This window comes from Prionailurus viverrinus, chromosome B4 (genome assembly GCF_022837055.1).
Source record: "Prionailurus viverrinus isolate Anna chromosome B4, UM_Priviv_1.0, whole genome shotgun sequence".
Classification (NCBI taxonomy): domain Eukaryota; kingdom Metazoa; phylum Chordata; class Mammalia; order Carnivora; family Felidae; genus Prionailurus; species Prionailurus viverrinus.
The window spans coordinates 90,437,101-90,449,750 of record NC_062567.1 but is presented as its reverse complement, the minus strand read 5'-3'; the positions used below and the strand labels follow the sequence as shown (position 1 = coordinate 90,449,750).

Here is a 12,650-nt window from a genome sequence, read left to right as displayed (position 1 = left end):
CTGTTTGCTGGGGGGAAATGCATCATAGCAGATTGTTTGGATTTGTAGGTCAGATTCTTCTTCTGTATCTTCTGGAAAAGGAGGCAGGCTTCCTACTCCAAAGCTGAGAGAACTTGGTGGAATCCAGAGGACTCATCATGATCTCACCACTCCAGCTGTTGGTAATGGGCAAACGCTGTAGTTCTTATCTTACCTGCTTTTTCTGCATGAGAATTTAGTTTGAGACTTGTCGTCTTCTGCATTTTTCTAGGTGGTGCTGTTCTAGTGTCTCCATCTAAAGTGAAGCCTCCAGTCCCAGAACAAAGGAAACGAGTGTCCTCTCAGGATGGCTTAGAAACTTCAAAGAATGATTTTAGGAAGGTAAATATTTATATCTTGGGGGAAAAATATCTTTTTAGGAAGCGATTATTTTAGTCACCTGTAACGAATGAATGAACGATAGGTTCAGATTTTAGAAAATTCTGTGCATTGTATGTGGAGGTGATGCTATTAATGTGCTTTTATTAAGGCAAAGGCCTTGAATTATTTTTTTCTGGTAGTGGCATTCTACTTCTGATGTGTTTTTAAATCTTGTCAAATGTGACTCAGCAAGAAGAGAGAGAAGAGAAACAGTACTTTTTATTGAGCATCTACTGGGTGGCAGTTGTATTTCAAGTATGTTCCAGGCACTGTTTTAGCACTGGAGATATAACAGTGAAAGAAGCAGGTGCAAATTCTGACCCTTATTGAACTTCTATTCTAGTGGAGGAGAGAGACAATAAACAGGATAACTAGGTAAAATACAGAGTATTTTAGACAGTGGTAAGTACTAAAGAGAAGAGTAAAGCAGGGGAAGTGAATACAAAGTAGCCAGGGAAGTTCTTGCTGAGAGGGTGACATTTGAGCAGAATCTGAAGGTGGTGAGAGATGGACCCATATGCATATGTAGGCAGGCATTCTAGCCAAAAGGAACGCAAGTGCAAAGTCCCTGAGGTGATCAGGTGCCTGATTTCTTGAGGACTGGCCAGAAAGTGAGTGTGGCTGGAGCAGAGAGGCAGACAGGGAGAGTGTGGGCAATAAGTTAGGAGGCATCATGGGGGGACTAAACTGTGTAGGGCCTTGTAGTTCATAGCAAAGACTTTGAATTTTATTCTGAATGAAATCGGAAGTCTTTGGAGGGGCAGAGAAGTGATATGTTTTGACTTAGGTTTTTCCTTGTTACTCTGGCTACTGTTTGGGAACAGACAGTAGGAATGCAAGAGCAGGGGCCTGAGCCTACATAGGAGTCAATTACAATATCCAGGCAAGAGGTGATGGTCGTTTGGTTCATATGGGTAGCGGTGGAGGTCGTGTGATGAAGTCTGATTCTGGATGTGCATTGAAGGTATAGTTGACAACATTTGCTGATGGTTAAGATGTGGCATGGGAGAAAGACAGAAATCAAGGATTCAAGATTTTTGGCCTGTGCAGTAAGGATGAAGTTGCTGTTTACCTGAGATGGGGAGGACAGTGTAAGGAAAAGGTTTGTCAGGGAAGATGAAGAATTCTGTTTTGGACATGTTACATTGAGAAGCTTATTACAGGTACAAGTAGACACGTTGAATAGGGAGTTGACTTTCTGAGTTTGAGGTGTGGAGGACAGGTTGGGCTGCGGATACAGATTTGAGTGTCTATTGTACAGGTGCACAGGTATGTGAGGGCTTGAGACCGGGGAGGTCATCAGGGGAGGTGGGTATAGAGAGGGAAGAGTATGTGTAGACAGGTGTCAGCCCTGGTTTTTTGATATTGGGAAGTTGAGGGGTAACCAGCAAAGAGAATGATAAGGAATAGCCAGTGAGGTGGTGAAATAGAAGACTGTGGTATCTGGAAGGTGTCAAGGAGGAGGGAGTGTCAGTGCTACTGATGGATCAATAAGATATGAGAACTGATGATTGGATTTAGCAACATGGATGTTATTGGTGACTTTGACAAAGGGCAGTTTTGATGGTGGGGAGGGATAATTGCCTAAATGCAAGTGAGTGCAAGAGAAAGGAGAGGAGATGAATTGGAGGCAGTCATCACAGACAACTCTTTTAAGAGTCTTTTCCGTGAAGGGGAGCAGAGTAACAAATGGCAGCTGGGAGTGAGGTCAAGATGAAGGAGATAACAGCACATTTATGTGTTGACAAGAATGGTTTTAAAGAGAGAGAAAAATGATGCAGGCCCAGCCAGCAACTTTGCCCCTGTGCACTCAGTGCCGAGCACCACTTGAGATGTTCCATGGGATCTGGGGGAGAAGTGGAAGGGTTGATTGTAGGCACTGTGACATCTCCTTCATTGTTACAGAGGAGGCAGAATATGTGAGCACTGCTAATAAAATAGGGAGATGTGCTGGGAGCTTCGGGAAAGTCTCTTCGGATTTTTTCCTGGTGGCACATGAAGAAAGATCCTCGCCAAGAACGAGGCTGGGGATGAAGAGGTTGGAGGTTTGAGTAAAGAAAAGAAATCATGAAGTAGTCTTTTCAGAGAGTGGGAGAGGGAGTGGGCCAGGGAAATGTGAGATAACGCAGGGCAACATAAAGGGCCCATTTTAGGCTAGTGGTCACAGATTTGACGTAAGAGCAGTCGTGATGGGTTGTGTGTTTTTCTCCAGCCATGTTTGGTTACAGAGGTGCAGGATAAGTTAGAGAGTTGAATTTAACTGGGGTTCATGTTTTGTCAAGGGAGTAAGACAAAATGAGAAAGGGGGTCAGGGAGTTAAGGTACATGTAGGGGAGTGATTATAATGATTGGCCATGGAAGTTGAGTTGGTTAGAGCAGGAAAAATAGGACTTGGGAAGGTAAGGCACAGTGTAGAGGTGACAGGATCAATGGAAGGTCTTGGCCAACTTAAGGACTTGTTGAAATTGGAGTACCTAGAGGGAGTAGTTTTAAAGTCAGGAGGTGGTAGTCAGAAATTGGAATTGTGGAGAGGTTGCAGTTAGCAGTAATGACAAGGCTTAACATATAATCGTGGGAGTAAGTGGCTGAAGTAGGATAGAGAACATTTAGAGAAGAGGTTGCATTTCTCCAGGGGATTTTGCTGATGGCTGTTCATGAATTTTCAGAGGTGTGGCCCAGGGGAAACTTTTTAGGTGTTGGGGAGAGGTAGGAAAGGGGATCAGAGCCCAGTTGTCCCCAAAGCCCAGTACCGAAGTCACCTCATAGCAGGTACCCGTTAAATAGGCGTTGACTGAGTATTATTAGAATGACAGAATCTAAACCAATGTGTATACGTTGGTTTATGACAAAAGGAATACAGAGGACTGATCAGAATCAGATATTAAGAATCTCTTGCCCCCATGGGCTGCTCTGCACCCCCAGCACTCCCTCTCATCCCAGGATCCAGGTTGCTACCTGGAAGGTGTGAGCTTCTAGGCAGCTTTGCCCACACAGAGTTGACTACCCTCAGCTAAAAAGAGTAGCCTTAATCCATATTGGCATCTGGATTTATATGTAACATTTTCATTTATTGTGGAATTAATTATTGAATAGTTAATGAAATAGAATGATACTGCTCTTTAATGCCAATTTCTACCTCATCATACACACAATACAGTTTCCAATAAATCCTTTCCAGTATTCAATTTCCCTCAATATCATTGTACATCTTTTTAATTATAAGATTCAGAATATGTTTATAATATCCAGAAATTTTTTTAATATTAACTTTTAGTGACATTTAATTGTGGGAAGGTTATGGGGCAGCAGCAATTTGGGTAACTTAAAAACATGGGGGATGATCATAATAGCTAGCATTAACTGAGTGGTTAACTATGTTCTAGGCCCTGTGCTAAGTACTGTACATATATTAACTTAAGTCTTCATAATGACTCCGGGAGGTTGGTATTGTTATTCTCATTTAGATGAAACTGGGGAAACACAGCTGCCAATTGGTGGGGCAGAATTTAGTCCCAGGCAGTCTGTCCTCAGAGCCCACGTTTTTTTTTTTTTTTTTAATTTTTTTTTTTTTCAACGTTTATTTATTTTGGGGACAGAGAGAGACAGAGCATGAACGGGGAGGGGCAGAGAGAGAGGGAGACACAGAATCGGAAACAGGCTCCAGGCTCCGAGCCATCAGCCCAGAGCCTGACGCGGGGCTCGAACTCACGGACTGTGAGATCGTGACCTGGCTGAAGTCGGACGCTTAACCGACTGCGCCACCCAGGCGCCCCAGAGCCCACGTTTTTAACTCCTAAATAACACTGTCTCACAAAATTCAGAGGAGAATTCTCATGGTATCGGTTTAATTGTCAAGGACCATTTTAACATCTTATAAATGATATTAAAAAGCTAAGTGTGTGTTAGCTCACTTTATTCATTCATGCAGCAGATGTTACTTATCTGTTTACCCACATGCAATAAAGATAGTGAACAAAAATAGACATGGGGCGCTCAGTTGGTTAAGCAACCAGCTCTTGATTTTGGTTCAGGTCATGATCTCTCAGTCATGAGATTGAGCCCCACGTCAGGCTCTGCATTGACAGCATGGAGCCTGCTTTGGATTCTCTCTCTCCTTCTCTCTCTGCCACTCCCCACCGACCCCTCCAAAATAAATAAAGTTAAAAAAAAATAGACATAGTTCATGATCTTATGGAACCTACAGTCTGGCGAAAGAGATACACAGTAATCAAAGAATCATACCCCCCAAAAAAGTAAAATTAAAACTAATTAAGAGTTTCAAAGCAGTATATAGTGCTATTTTGAAAGGAATTGGCCTAGTCCTGGAAGTCAGGAAGCTTCTTGGAAATCAAGGATGCTTCTTAAAAGAAGTCATAATTGGGTTGAGAAACTGAGGAAGAGGAAGAGTTGACCAGGTAAAAAGGGTGGGGAGGAGAAGTATAGCATATGCCAATATCCTGTGGTGAGAAAGAACATAGGGTTCTAAGAAACAAAGGTAAGTATAGTGTGTGGCAGGGAGTAGGTCAAGATGAATCTGGCAAAAATAGCAACATTGAGAATTTTTATCATTATCTTGAGAGCAATGGGAAGTCATTGAAATATTTTAAAGACCTTTTGGCTGCCATGGAAAGCAAGAGTAGACTAGTTACCCTTAGAAGGTCACTGTGGTAGTCTAGGTAGGACAAGTTGATAGCTTGGACTGAGGAGGGTGGACATTGACAGAAGTGGATGAAACTGAAGAATTGTGAATAAGGGGAGCAAAGTCAAGGCTTGGTGCTGGGTTGGATAATGGTGGATGAGAAACCATGAATGACTTCTAGGTTTCTGCCTTACCTTGTAGGATTGATGGGGGATGCCCTGCACTGAGTAGGAGAACTCTGGACAGAAACCATCTTTGTGGGGAAATATCAGGAATTTCACTTTCACTCACTCAATTTGATATTTAATGTGCTCTATGTGTCACGTACCATTCTGGGATCTGGGGGTTCTTTGGTAATCAAGACAAAATCCCTGCCCTCATGGAGCTTACATTTTCATTCTGAGAGATAGATAATTTTTTAAAAAGATAATTTTAGGTAGTATCAATGTTGTGAGTTAAATAAAACCACAAGTAACCTCCAAGTCATGGGTGAGGTTGCTTTACTATCAGGACAGGCACCTCTGCGGAGGTGACAATTTAACTAAGAACTGACTAATGAGGTATGTGCCCAGGCAGAGATGAGCAGAGATTGTTTTCCTGTTTGAAGGAACAGTAAGTACAAGTGTGTAACAGTGAGAGTTTTGAAGACCAGTGTGACTGGGTCCTAAGAGGGAGGAGGAGAGGTAAGAAATGAGATTGGGAAGGGAGGGTGGGTGAGGAGTGGGGGCATGATTCTGATGGCCCGGGGAAGCCCTGGGAGGGTGTAAAGCCACACAGCAAATATCTGGTTTACATGATAAAATCACTCTGGCTATTCAGTGCAGAATGGGCTGTATGGGGTGGAGGAGGAAGGAGGCCATTGAGAAGACTTTAGCCTCAAAAACAGATTGCAAAGTCCATTAAATTATACCTGGGAACCCCATGTTACAAATATTGTAAGAGAGATTTCATTCAGGCCTTTTAAGCAATAGTGATACCAATTTGACAGAGATCTCAGATTCTGTGTATATATGTAGAAAAAGAAAAAGTAAATCAGAAGAACATTTTTCCTAAGTGATACTTATAGTTAAAAAGGGAAGCAAGAGGAAGATTTGTGGTTTTATTTTAGATCTTGATGTGAAAAACATGTATGTTTGTTGGATAAGACCCCAGGCCTCTCCACTTTGAAGCAGTAAGCTCTCTAATTACAGAAAAAGATACCAAAGGTCAGCAAGCATTGTTTTGAATATTGCATCAATAAATCCAAAGTTAGTAAATAAAGGCCACATTTACAAGAAATAATTAGGAAAGTTTGGAACTGTGTTTGATTTTACTGGTTCGCATTCTTCTAATAAGGAAAATTCTACAAGGACTTTTAAGATAGTGATACATTATCATTGTGGAAAATAGAAGATACCAGCTAAAAAAGGAAATCAGTGGTGTTCCATCTACTGTTCAGGGCAGCCATATTGAATTTTTGAGTTCTTTAGGTGTATAGTGTATTTGTTTATTATGCTGTAGGTAAGATTAATCTATTTTTTCTCACTTGGCAATGAATTAACATATTTACATATCATTAAATATTGTGATCTAATTTTTAATAGCAACGGGATATGCAACGTATAGTTATGCAGGCTGTTTATTATTGAAAGCAATTTTTAAAAAATTAGATGCCTATAGTTATTAATTTTTCTGTTTTGAAAAAGTGCTGGAAAGAAATCCATCCTTCAACTGCATTTTTGTTCATTTTATCTCTTTTTGTATAAATACTCTCCAAGTATTATTGTGTGACCAAAGAACACAAAATTTTAAGGCTTTTTCTATGTTTTGCCAGCAACCTGGGAAGATTATACTCCCAGGACTCTAGGAGAGTGCCGGTGTTTCCATAGTCTTGTCAGCATCAGTATTATAGTGTGTTTTTGACAAAAAAAATTTAATCTTTGTAATTTGGTAAGTGAAAAATTAGTGCCTTGGTGCTTTTAGTTTGAAATTATTTGATTACTAGTGAGGTAGGGTATTTTCGCTATTTGTAATTTGTCTATATGAATTGCTTATGTATATCCCTTTTCTACTTTTTGATTGTCTTTTTCTTACTACTTTTAAAGAAATATCTATGTAGCAATGGTCATTCATTGTCAATATATAGGTTGTATATGTTCCTCAAATTTGTGATTAAAATTTTTTTAATGTTTATATATTTTTATATAGCTAAATATATTTACCAATATTGTTTGTTAGGCATGTAAAATCTTCCTCACATGGAGGTTACATAGAATTTTTTCATAATTTCTCCTACTGCTTTTGTGGTTATATTTTTTGTGTATTTAAAGATTTTACTTATATATATACAGACACATATATGTATCTTTTTTTTTTTTTTTTTAATCACTTAGAAAGAAAGTCGTGCTATAGCCCTCCTGACTTCTCCAGCTGCTGGTATAAAAACAGTTGATCCCTTGCCTTTGAGGGAAGATTCTGAAATCAGTATCCCCAGACGTGCTGAGGTAGCTCTTCCAGTTTCAAAAATTCGGGAATATCCAGCAAACACACCTGGGCAGTCTCCTTCCCCACCCTGTGCTCCATCCTACTGGCATCCCTCTCGTCGAATTCAGGGCTCTCTCAGAGATCCAGAATTTCAACATAATGGTAATTATTTTGGTTTTTATTTTTTGTCTTTTAAAACAAAAATGTTATCCTGATGGGTACAAAGGCTTAAGTATGTACTGTATGTTAATAACTTGTGTTTATTATCCAGGGTTTTTTAGTTAATGTAACACATTTCTTTAAATAGGAAAAGTCCTGGGGCGCCTGGGTGGCTCAGTCGGTTAAGCGGCCGACTTCAGCTCAGGTCATGATCTCGCCGTCCGTGAGTTCAAGCCCCGCGTCCGGCTCTGTGCTGACAGCTTAGAGCCTGGAGCCTGCTTCGGATTCTGGGTCTCCCTCTCTCTGACCCTCCTTCATTCATGCTGTGTCTCTCTCTGTCTCAAAAATAAATAAACGTTAAAAAAAAATTTAAATAGGAAAAGTTCCATCTCATCTTTGGAACACTGAGCTGTGTGGCAACCCCAGTACTTTTGTGGCAGCGTGAGGTTTCCTCCAAGTTCTGTCCTTTCCACAATAGGCAACCTACTAGATGCCAGTAGCACCGCTTCCCCTGGTGTGACAACTGAACATGTCTTCAGACATTGCCAAACATTGCCTAGATGAGAATTCAAGGTCATGAATTGGTTTCCTTTAGTTTTATTAGGCATTGCTCTGCTCTTTTCTAGCTTCCACTTTTACTGTTGAAAAGTCTTAATGCTCTTATTTTATTTTATTAAAAAATTTTTTTAAATGTTTATTTATTTTTGAAAGAGAGAGAGAGCGAGAGAGAGAGAGAGAGAGAGAGAGAGAGAGAGAGAGAGAGTTAGTGGGGAAGGGGCAAAGAGAGAGGGAGACACAGAATCCAAAACAGGCTCCAGGCTCTGAGCTGTCAGCACAGAGCCCAAGGTGGGGCTTGAACCCACAGACCATGAGATCATGACCTGAGCTGAAGTCGGACACTCAATCAACAGTGCCACCCAGGTGCCCCAGTGCTCTTTTTATTTTTGATCATTGTATATGGATTTTTTGCCCCCTGGCATCTTTGGGGATCTTCCTTTTACCCTTAATGCTCTGAAATTTTAAAGCAGGTGTCTTCGTTTTGCTAGTACTCAACTTTTTCAGTCGGGGAGCCTGGTTCCTCACTTTCTTCAATTATTTCATCAGTAATTTCTTCCCCTCCGTGTTCTGATTCCTGTTTTTCTGACACTCCTCTTATTCCAATGTTGGCCATGTTGAACATGATCTTATTTTCTTATCTTACCTTTCCTATTTTCCATCTCTGTCTTTTTATTTTAATTTGAGAGGGTTACTATTTATTTTTCACCCCTTCTGCGTTTTAAGAAATTTTTGCTATATTTTTTAATTTCTAAGAATTTTTTAACTGTATATTCCTTTTATGTAGCATTCTGTTCTTATTTTATGGATGTCATGTTTTATCTTTTTGAAAAGATAAATGATATATATAATTTTCCTGTTTTGAATATGGTTACCCTCGCCCTCAGTTGAACCTGGTGTTCTTCAGTCAGAGCAGCTCTGATAAACCTTTAGAGAGGAAACCTCCATTCCTCTCTTGTGAGAAAGGTCAGTTACCCAGCTGTGGAAATATAAAGAAGGATTTGGCAGACTAATTGTTTTGTAAAAGACTTCAACCAGTTTCCTGGTTCAGGCTTATCTTCACTCCAACTTTCAGGGGTACTTAGTACTCCTAAACTTGAGCTAGGTTAGGAGAACAAATTGGTTGCTTCTTGGATTCTTTCTTCTGCTGACTTAGGATTCAGCTTAGGTATGATGGTAACAAACACACTGCTTTTCTAAGCTTTTTTTTTTTTTTTTGAGAGGGAGAGAGAGCATGGAAGCAGGGGAAAGAGGGAGAGAGAGAGAATCTTAAACGGCTTCACACAGCCTGAGAGCCTGACTCAGGGCTCAGTCTCACGATTGTAAGACCATGACCTGAGCCAAAATCAAGAGTCATACACTTAACCAACTGAGCCCTGCCGGTGTCTCATATACTCACTGCTTTTCTGTCTGCTTTCCCGTTTCCAAAATTTTGTTGTTTTCTTATCTTCATTTTTCTTGTCCTGTGGGTTTAATGTCGTTCTTGTAAATGTGTGTTGTCCCATCTCCCATCTTTAAACAGAAGCCTACTGCATTTCTTTAAAGTTAGAATAGATCAATATTATTATTGAAAAGAATTCTAGAAGTTTTCCCATTGCTTGTTTACATATTTGCTAAGCACGTTATAAATTAGTGAATGGCCCATTGATAATAATTTCTATCAAAGATATAAAATTAATAAAAGTTTTGACCATCTTTCACTAAGGTTTTCCTATAAACAAAATATACTGTTACATGGCTCTGAAGGATGATTTTTCTGCCTTTTTTTTTTTTAAGTGGGAAAAGCAAGGATGAACAATTTCCAGCTGCCTCAGCATGAAGTCTTTAATGATGAAGGTATTTCAATAGTGAAATAACATCAGATCCAAGTATGAGGTTTTATTATATGGTAGTTTATAGTAGATCATGATTTTAACATTGGGTTAGCACTTTATAGTTTACAAAGTACTTCTGCAGATATTATATCATTAGATCCATGAAACCCTGTGAGGGGGGGATAAAGTTATCCCCATTTACAAATGAGTAAACTGGGACTTAAGTCTTGAAAAAAAATTTTTAGGGCAAACAGATGATAAGAGAGTGTGCCTTGCATCATACCTGAGGTCAATACTCTTTCTTTTTTTCCATCCTGGCTGGCTGTGGGCTCAGGAATCCAGTCTAGCATTATATGTATCATTTTTTCCAAATGCTCAATTTTCAATTATCAATTATCAAAAAAAAATATGATTAGGGCAAATGGGCTTTTTTTCTTGTGTTGTATTCATTCTGAAAAATTCATTTGCTTTTAATAGCAGTAACAGGAATTTTGAATTCCTGATGTGAGCAATCAAAGTTACTATTTTAACTCATTCTAGGATGTATGAAATTATTGAATTTATAAATTTTGGATTTGAAAATAAATTTGAATGAATACTTTATATAAGTTCACATAGGAACTGACTGAAGATTTTCACATTGAAGATTTTCTCTCCTCTTAACAAACTTGGGACTTTTTTCAGAATTCAGTGAGCCAGAAATCAAGTTATTACGTTTTGAAATATAAATATCCGGACACTTCGAATCCAGTTCTGTTTTCTTCTTAGTGGAAGAATAGCGTTTACAAATAATCTTGTAACATATTTGCTTACTCAGAACGAGGAATTTCTGTCCTAATGAAGGGTAGCATATTAAAGTCAAACATGAAGTGAGATTATTTAGGAAATGTGAACATTAAGTACTGTATTAAGGCATGGCATTTTGTTTTTAAAAAGCTTGAAAAAGCTTTTTGCTCAGAAGAGCTGTGCTTTTTAAAGTAGGGCAAGACAGTATGATGATGAATTGTTTCCAAGTAATACTGAAATCACAGGCCATGTGTTTAGATAATGTCATTGTGGGATTTCAGGAAGGAAACAATGCTCATTTGACACGAAAGTGTTTGATTTCTCAATATGGTAAACTTGGGAAATTGTGGTGAACTCTCTTGAAAATGTTAAGATCTTTTATTTTAATAATTTTTTCTGACAGAGTCAATATTGACATCACAAAGCCTGATGCTTTTAATTTTCTGTTCACGTTATAAAACATTGTGTTTATATTAGAGATACTTTCTGATTATGCTTTTTTCATTGCAGATGAAGACAGATTATCTGAGATTTCTGCTCGCTCCGCAGCTTCTAGTCTCCAGGCTTTTCAAACTCTGGCACGAGCTCAGAAAAGGAAGGAGAATTTCTGGGGCAAAACATAATTACCATATATCTAGTTGAGTTGCCTAACAATCTAGGGAACCATTAGCATAATTTTTCCTTATTGCTTTACTATGTTAAGACTTTTAAAGTATTTGGATTTTTTCCCCACATTTCCTACTTAAAAAGAATTGTTTGAGTTTTCAATAGCCAATTCAGTTTTCTTGGAAAATGTTAACACTCGTTCATACAAATTCAACCTAAAGAATTCTTTTGACACCTATCCCAAAGTACAAAGACATAGGTTTCTTCACATGTTCTAACTTTTGTATTAAGGGTAGCTGGTAAAATTGTGAATTTTACCTATCCAGAGGATATTCTAAAAAATAAAGTGAAGTAAAAATTAAGATCTAAATGTGAAGTGTATGTTCCTTGATTATTGGCTCTGTGTATCTTTATAATCTGTAGATGTCATAAGATGAATTTGTTCTTCCCGTAACTTTTGCTGTAGTATTTCTTTTTATTTTAGTACCTTCTGTATGTGGTTGCAGTGTTAAGGCAATTGTACTTTAAATTGAAAATATGAGCTGTATATATTTTTCTTATTTATGTAACAAAGTTTGCTGAGAGAATATGTATATTTTTGATCTTTGTGTGTATTCTTTTTGTATAAGGACTTTGGCTTACATTTGAATAATGTCTCAATTTTGAAAAATTATTTGTATAATGGAGAGTTAATACTTTGTAGACATTTTGAAATAAAAATTGATCAAGTATTTTAATTCTTTTTGTTTGAAGTGTTTCAAGTGTTTGGCTTCTCCAGAAAGTTATTACACGTAATAAACAATTAGTAATAAACAATTACCTTTTAGAAACGTTTTACTCATAACAAGTTAACTAAATGTTTTACTTCTTTTCCAGCTGTCAGAATGCAACAAAACTGTTCACAATAATTTTGAATGAATATAGGAAAAATACAAGATTTCCAAGGCAGACTCATTTTCAAAAATTTAACACATACTTTTTGACTATTCCTTCATTCATAGGACATGTTCTGTTTTCCTAGTCTTTACTTAATCTTGCAAATCATAATATATCTAACTTCCTAAAAAATATGAATTTCATAAATATGACATGTGATGTGTACAAGACTACATACATACAAGGTACCGAAGGTAAAATATATGGAATATTCATGCCTGTTGGTTAGAAAACAAATGAGCAGTTTGTTTTAAAGTACTTACTTGGGGGCGCCTGGGTGGCGCAGTCGGTTA

At 38.2% G+C, this 12,650-nt stretch overlaps 1 protein-coding gene across 2 annotated transcripts in view; it reads left to right on the top strand.

Annotated features, from left to right (window-relative positions):
• MDM1 (Mdm1 nuclear protein) overlaps positions 1-11,783 on the top strand; it is a 33,361-nt gene extending 21,578 nt beyond the window's left edge. For both annotated transcript variants that reach the window (XM_047868039.1, XM_047868041.1), the window contains 5 exons: positions 49-161; positions 251-360; positions 7,411-7,663; positions 9,992-10,051; positions 11,326-11,783. In XM_047868039.1, the coding sequence (XP_047723995.1) occupies positions 49-161; positions 251-360; positions 7,411-7,663; positions 9,992-10,051; positions 11,326-11,438 (649 nt within the window). In that variant the 3' untranslated portion in view covers positions 11,439-11,783. The remainder of the gene's footprint in view (positions 1-48; positions 162-250; positions 361-7,410; positions 7,664-9,991; positions 10,052-11,325) is intronic.
• Positions 11,784-12,650: the final 867 nt, after the last annotated feature.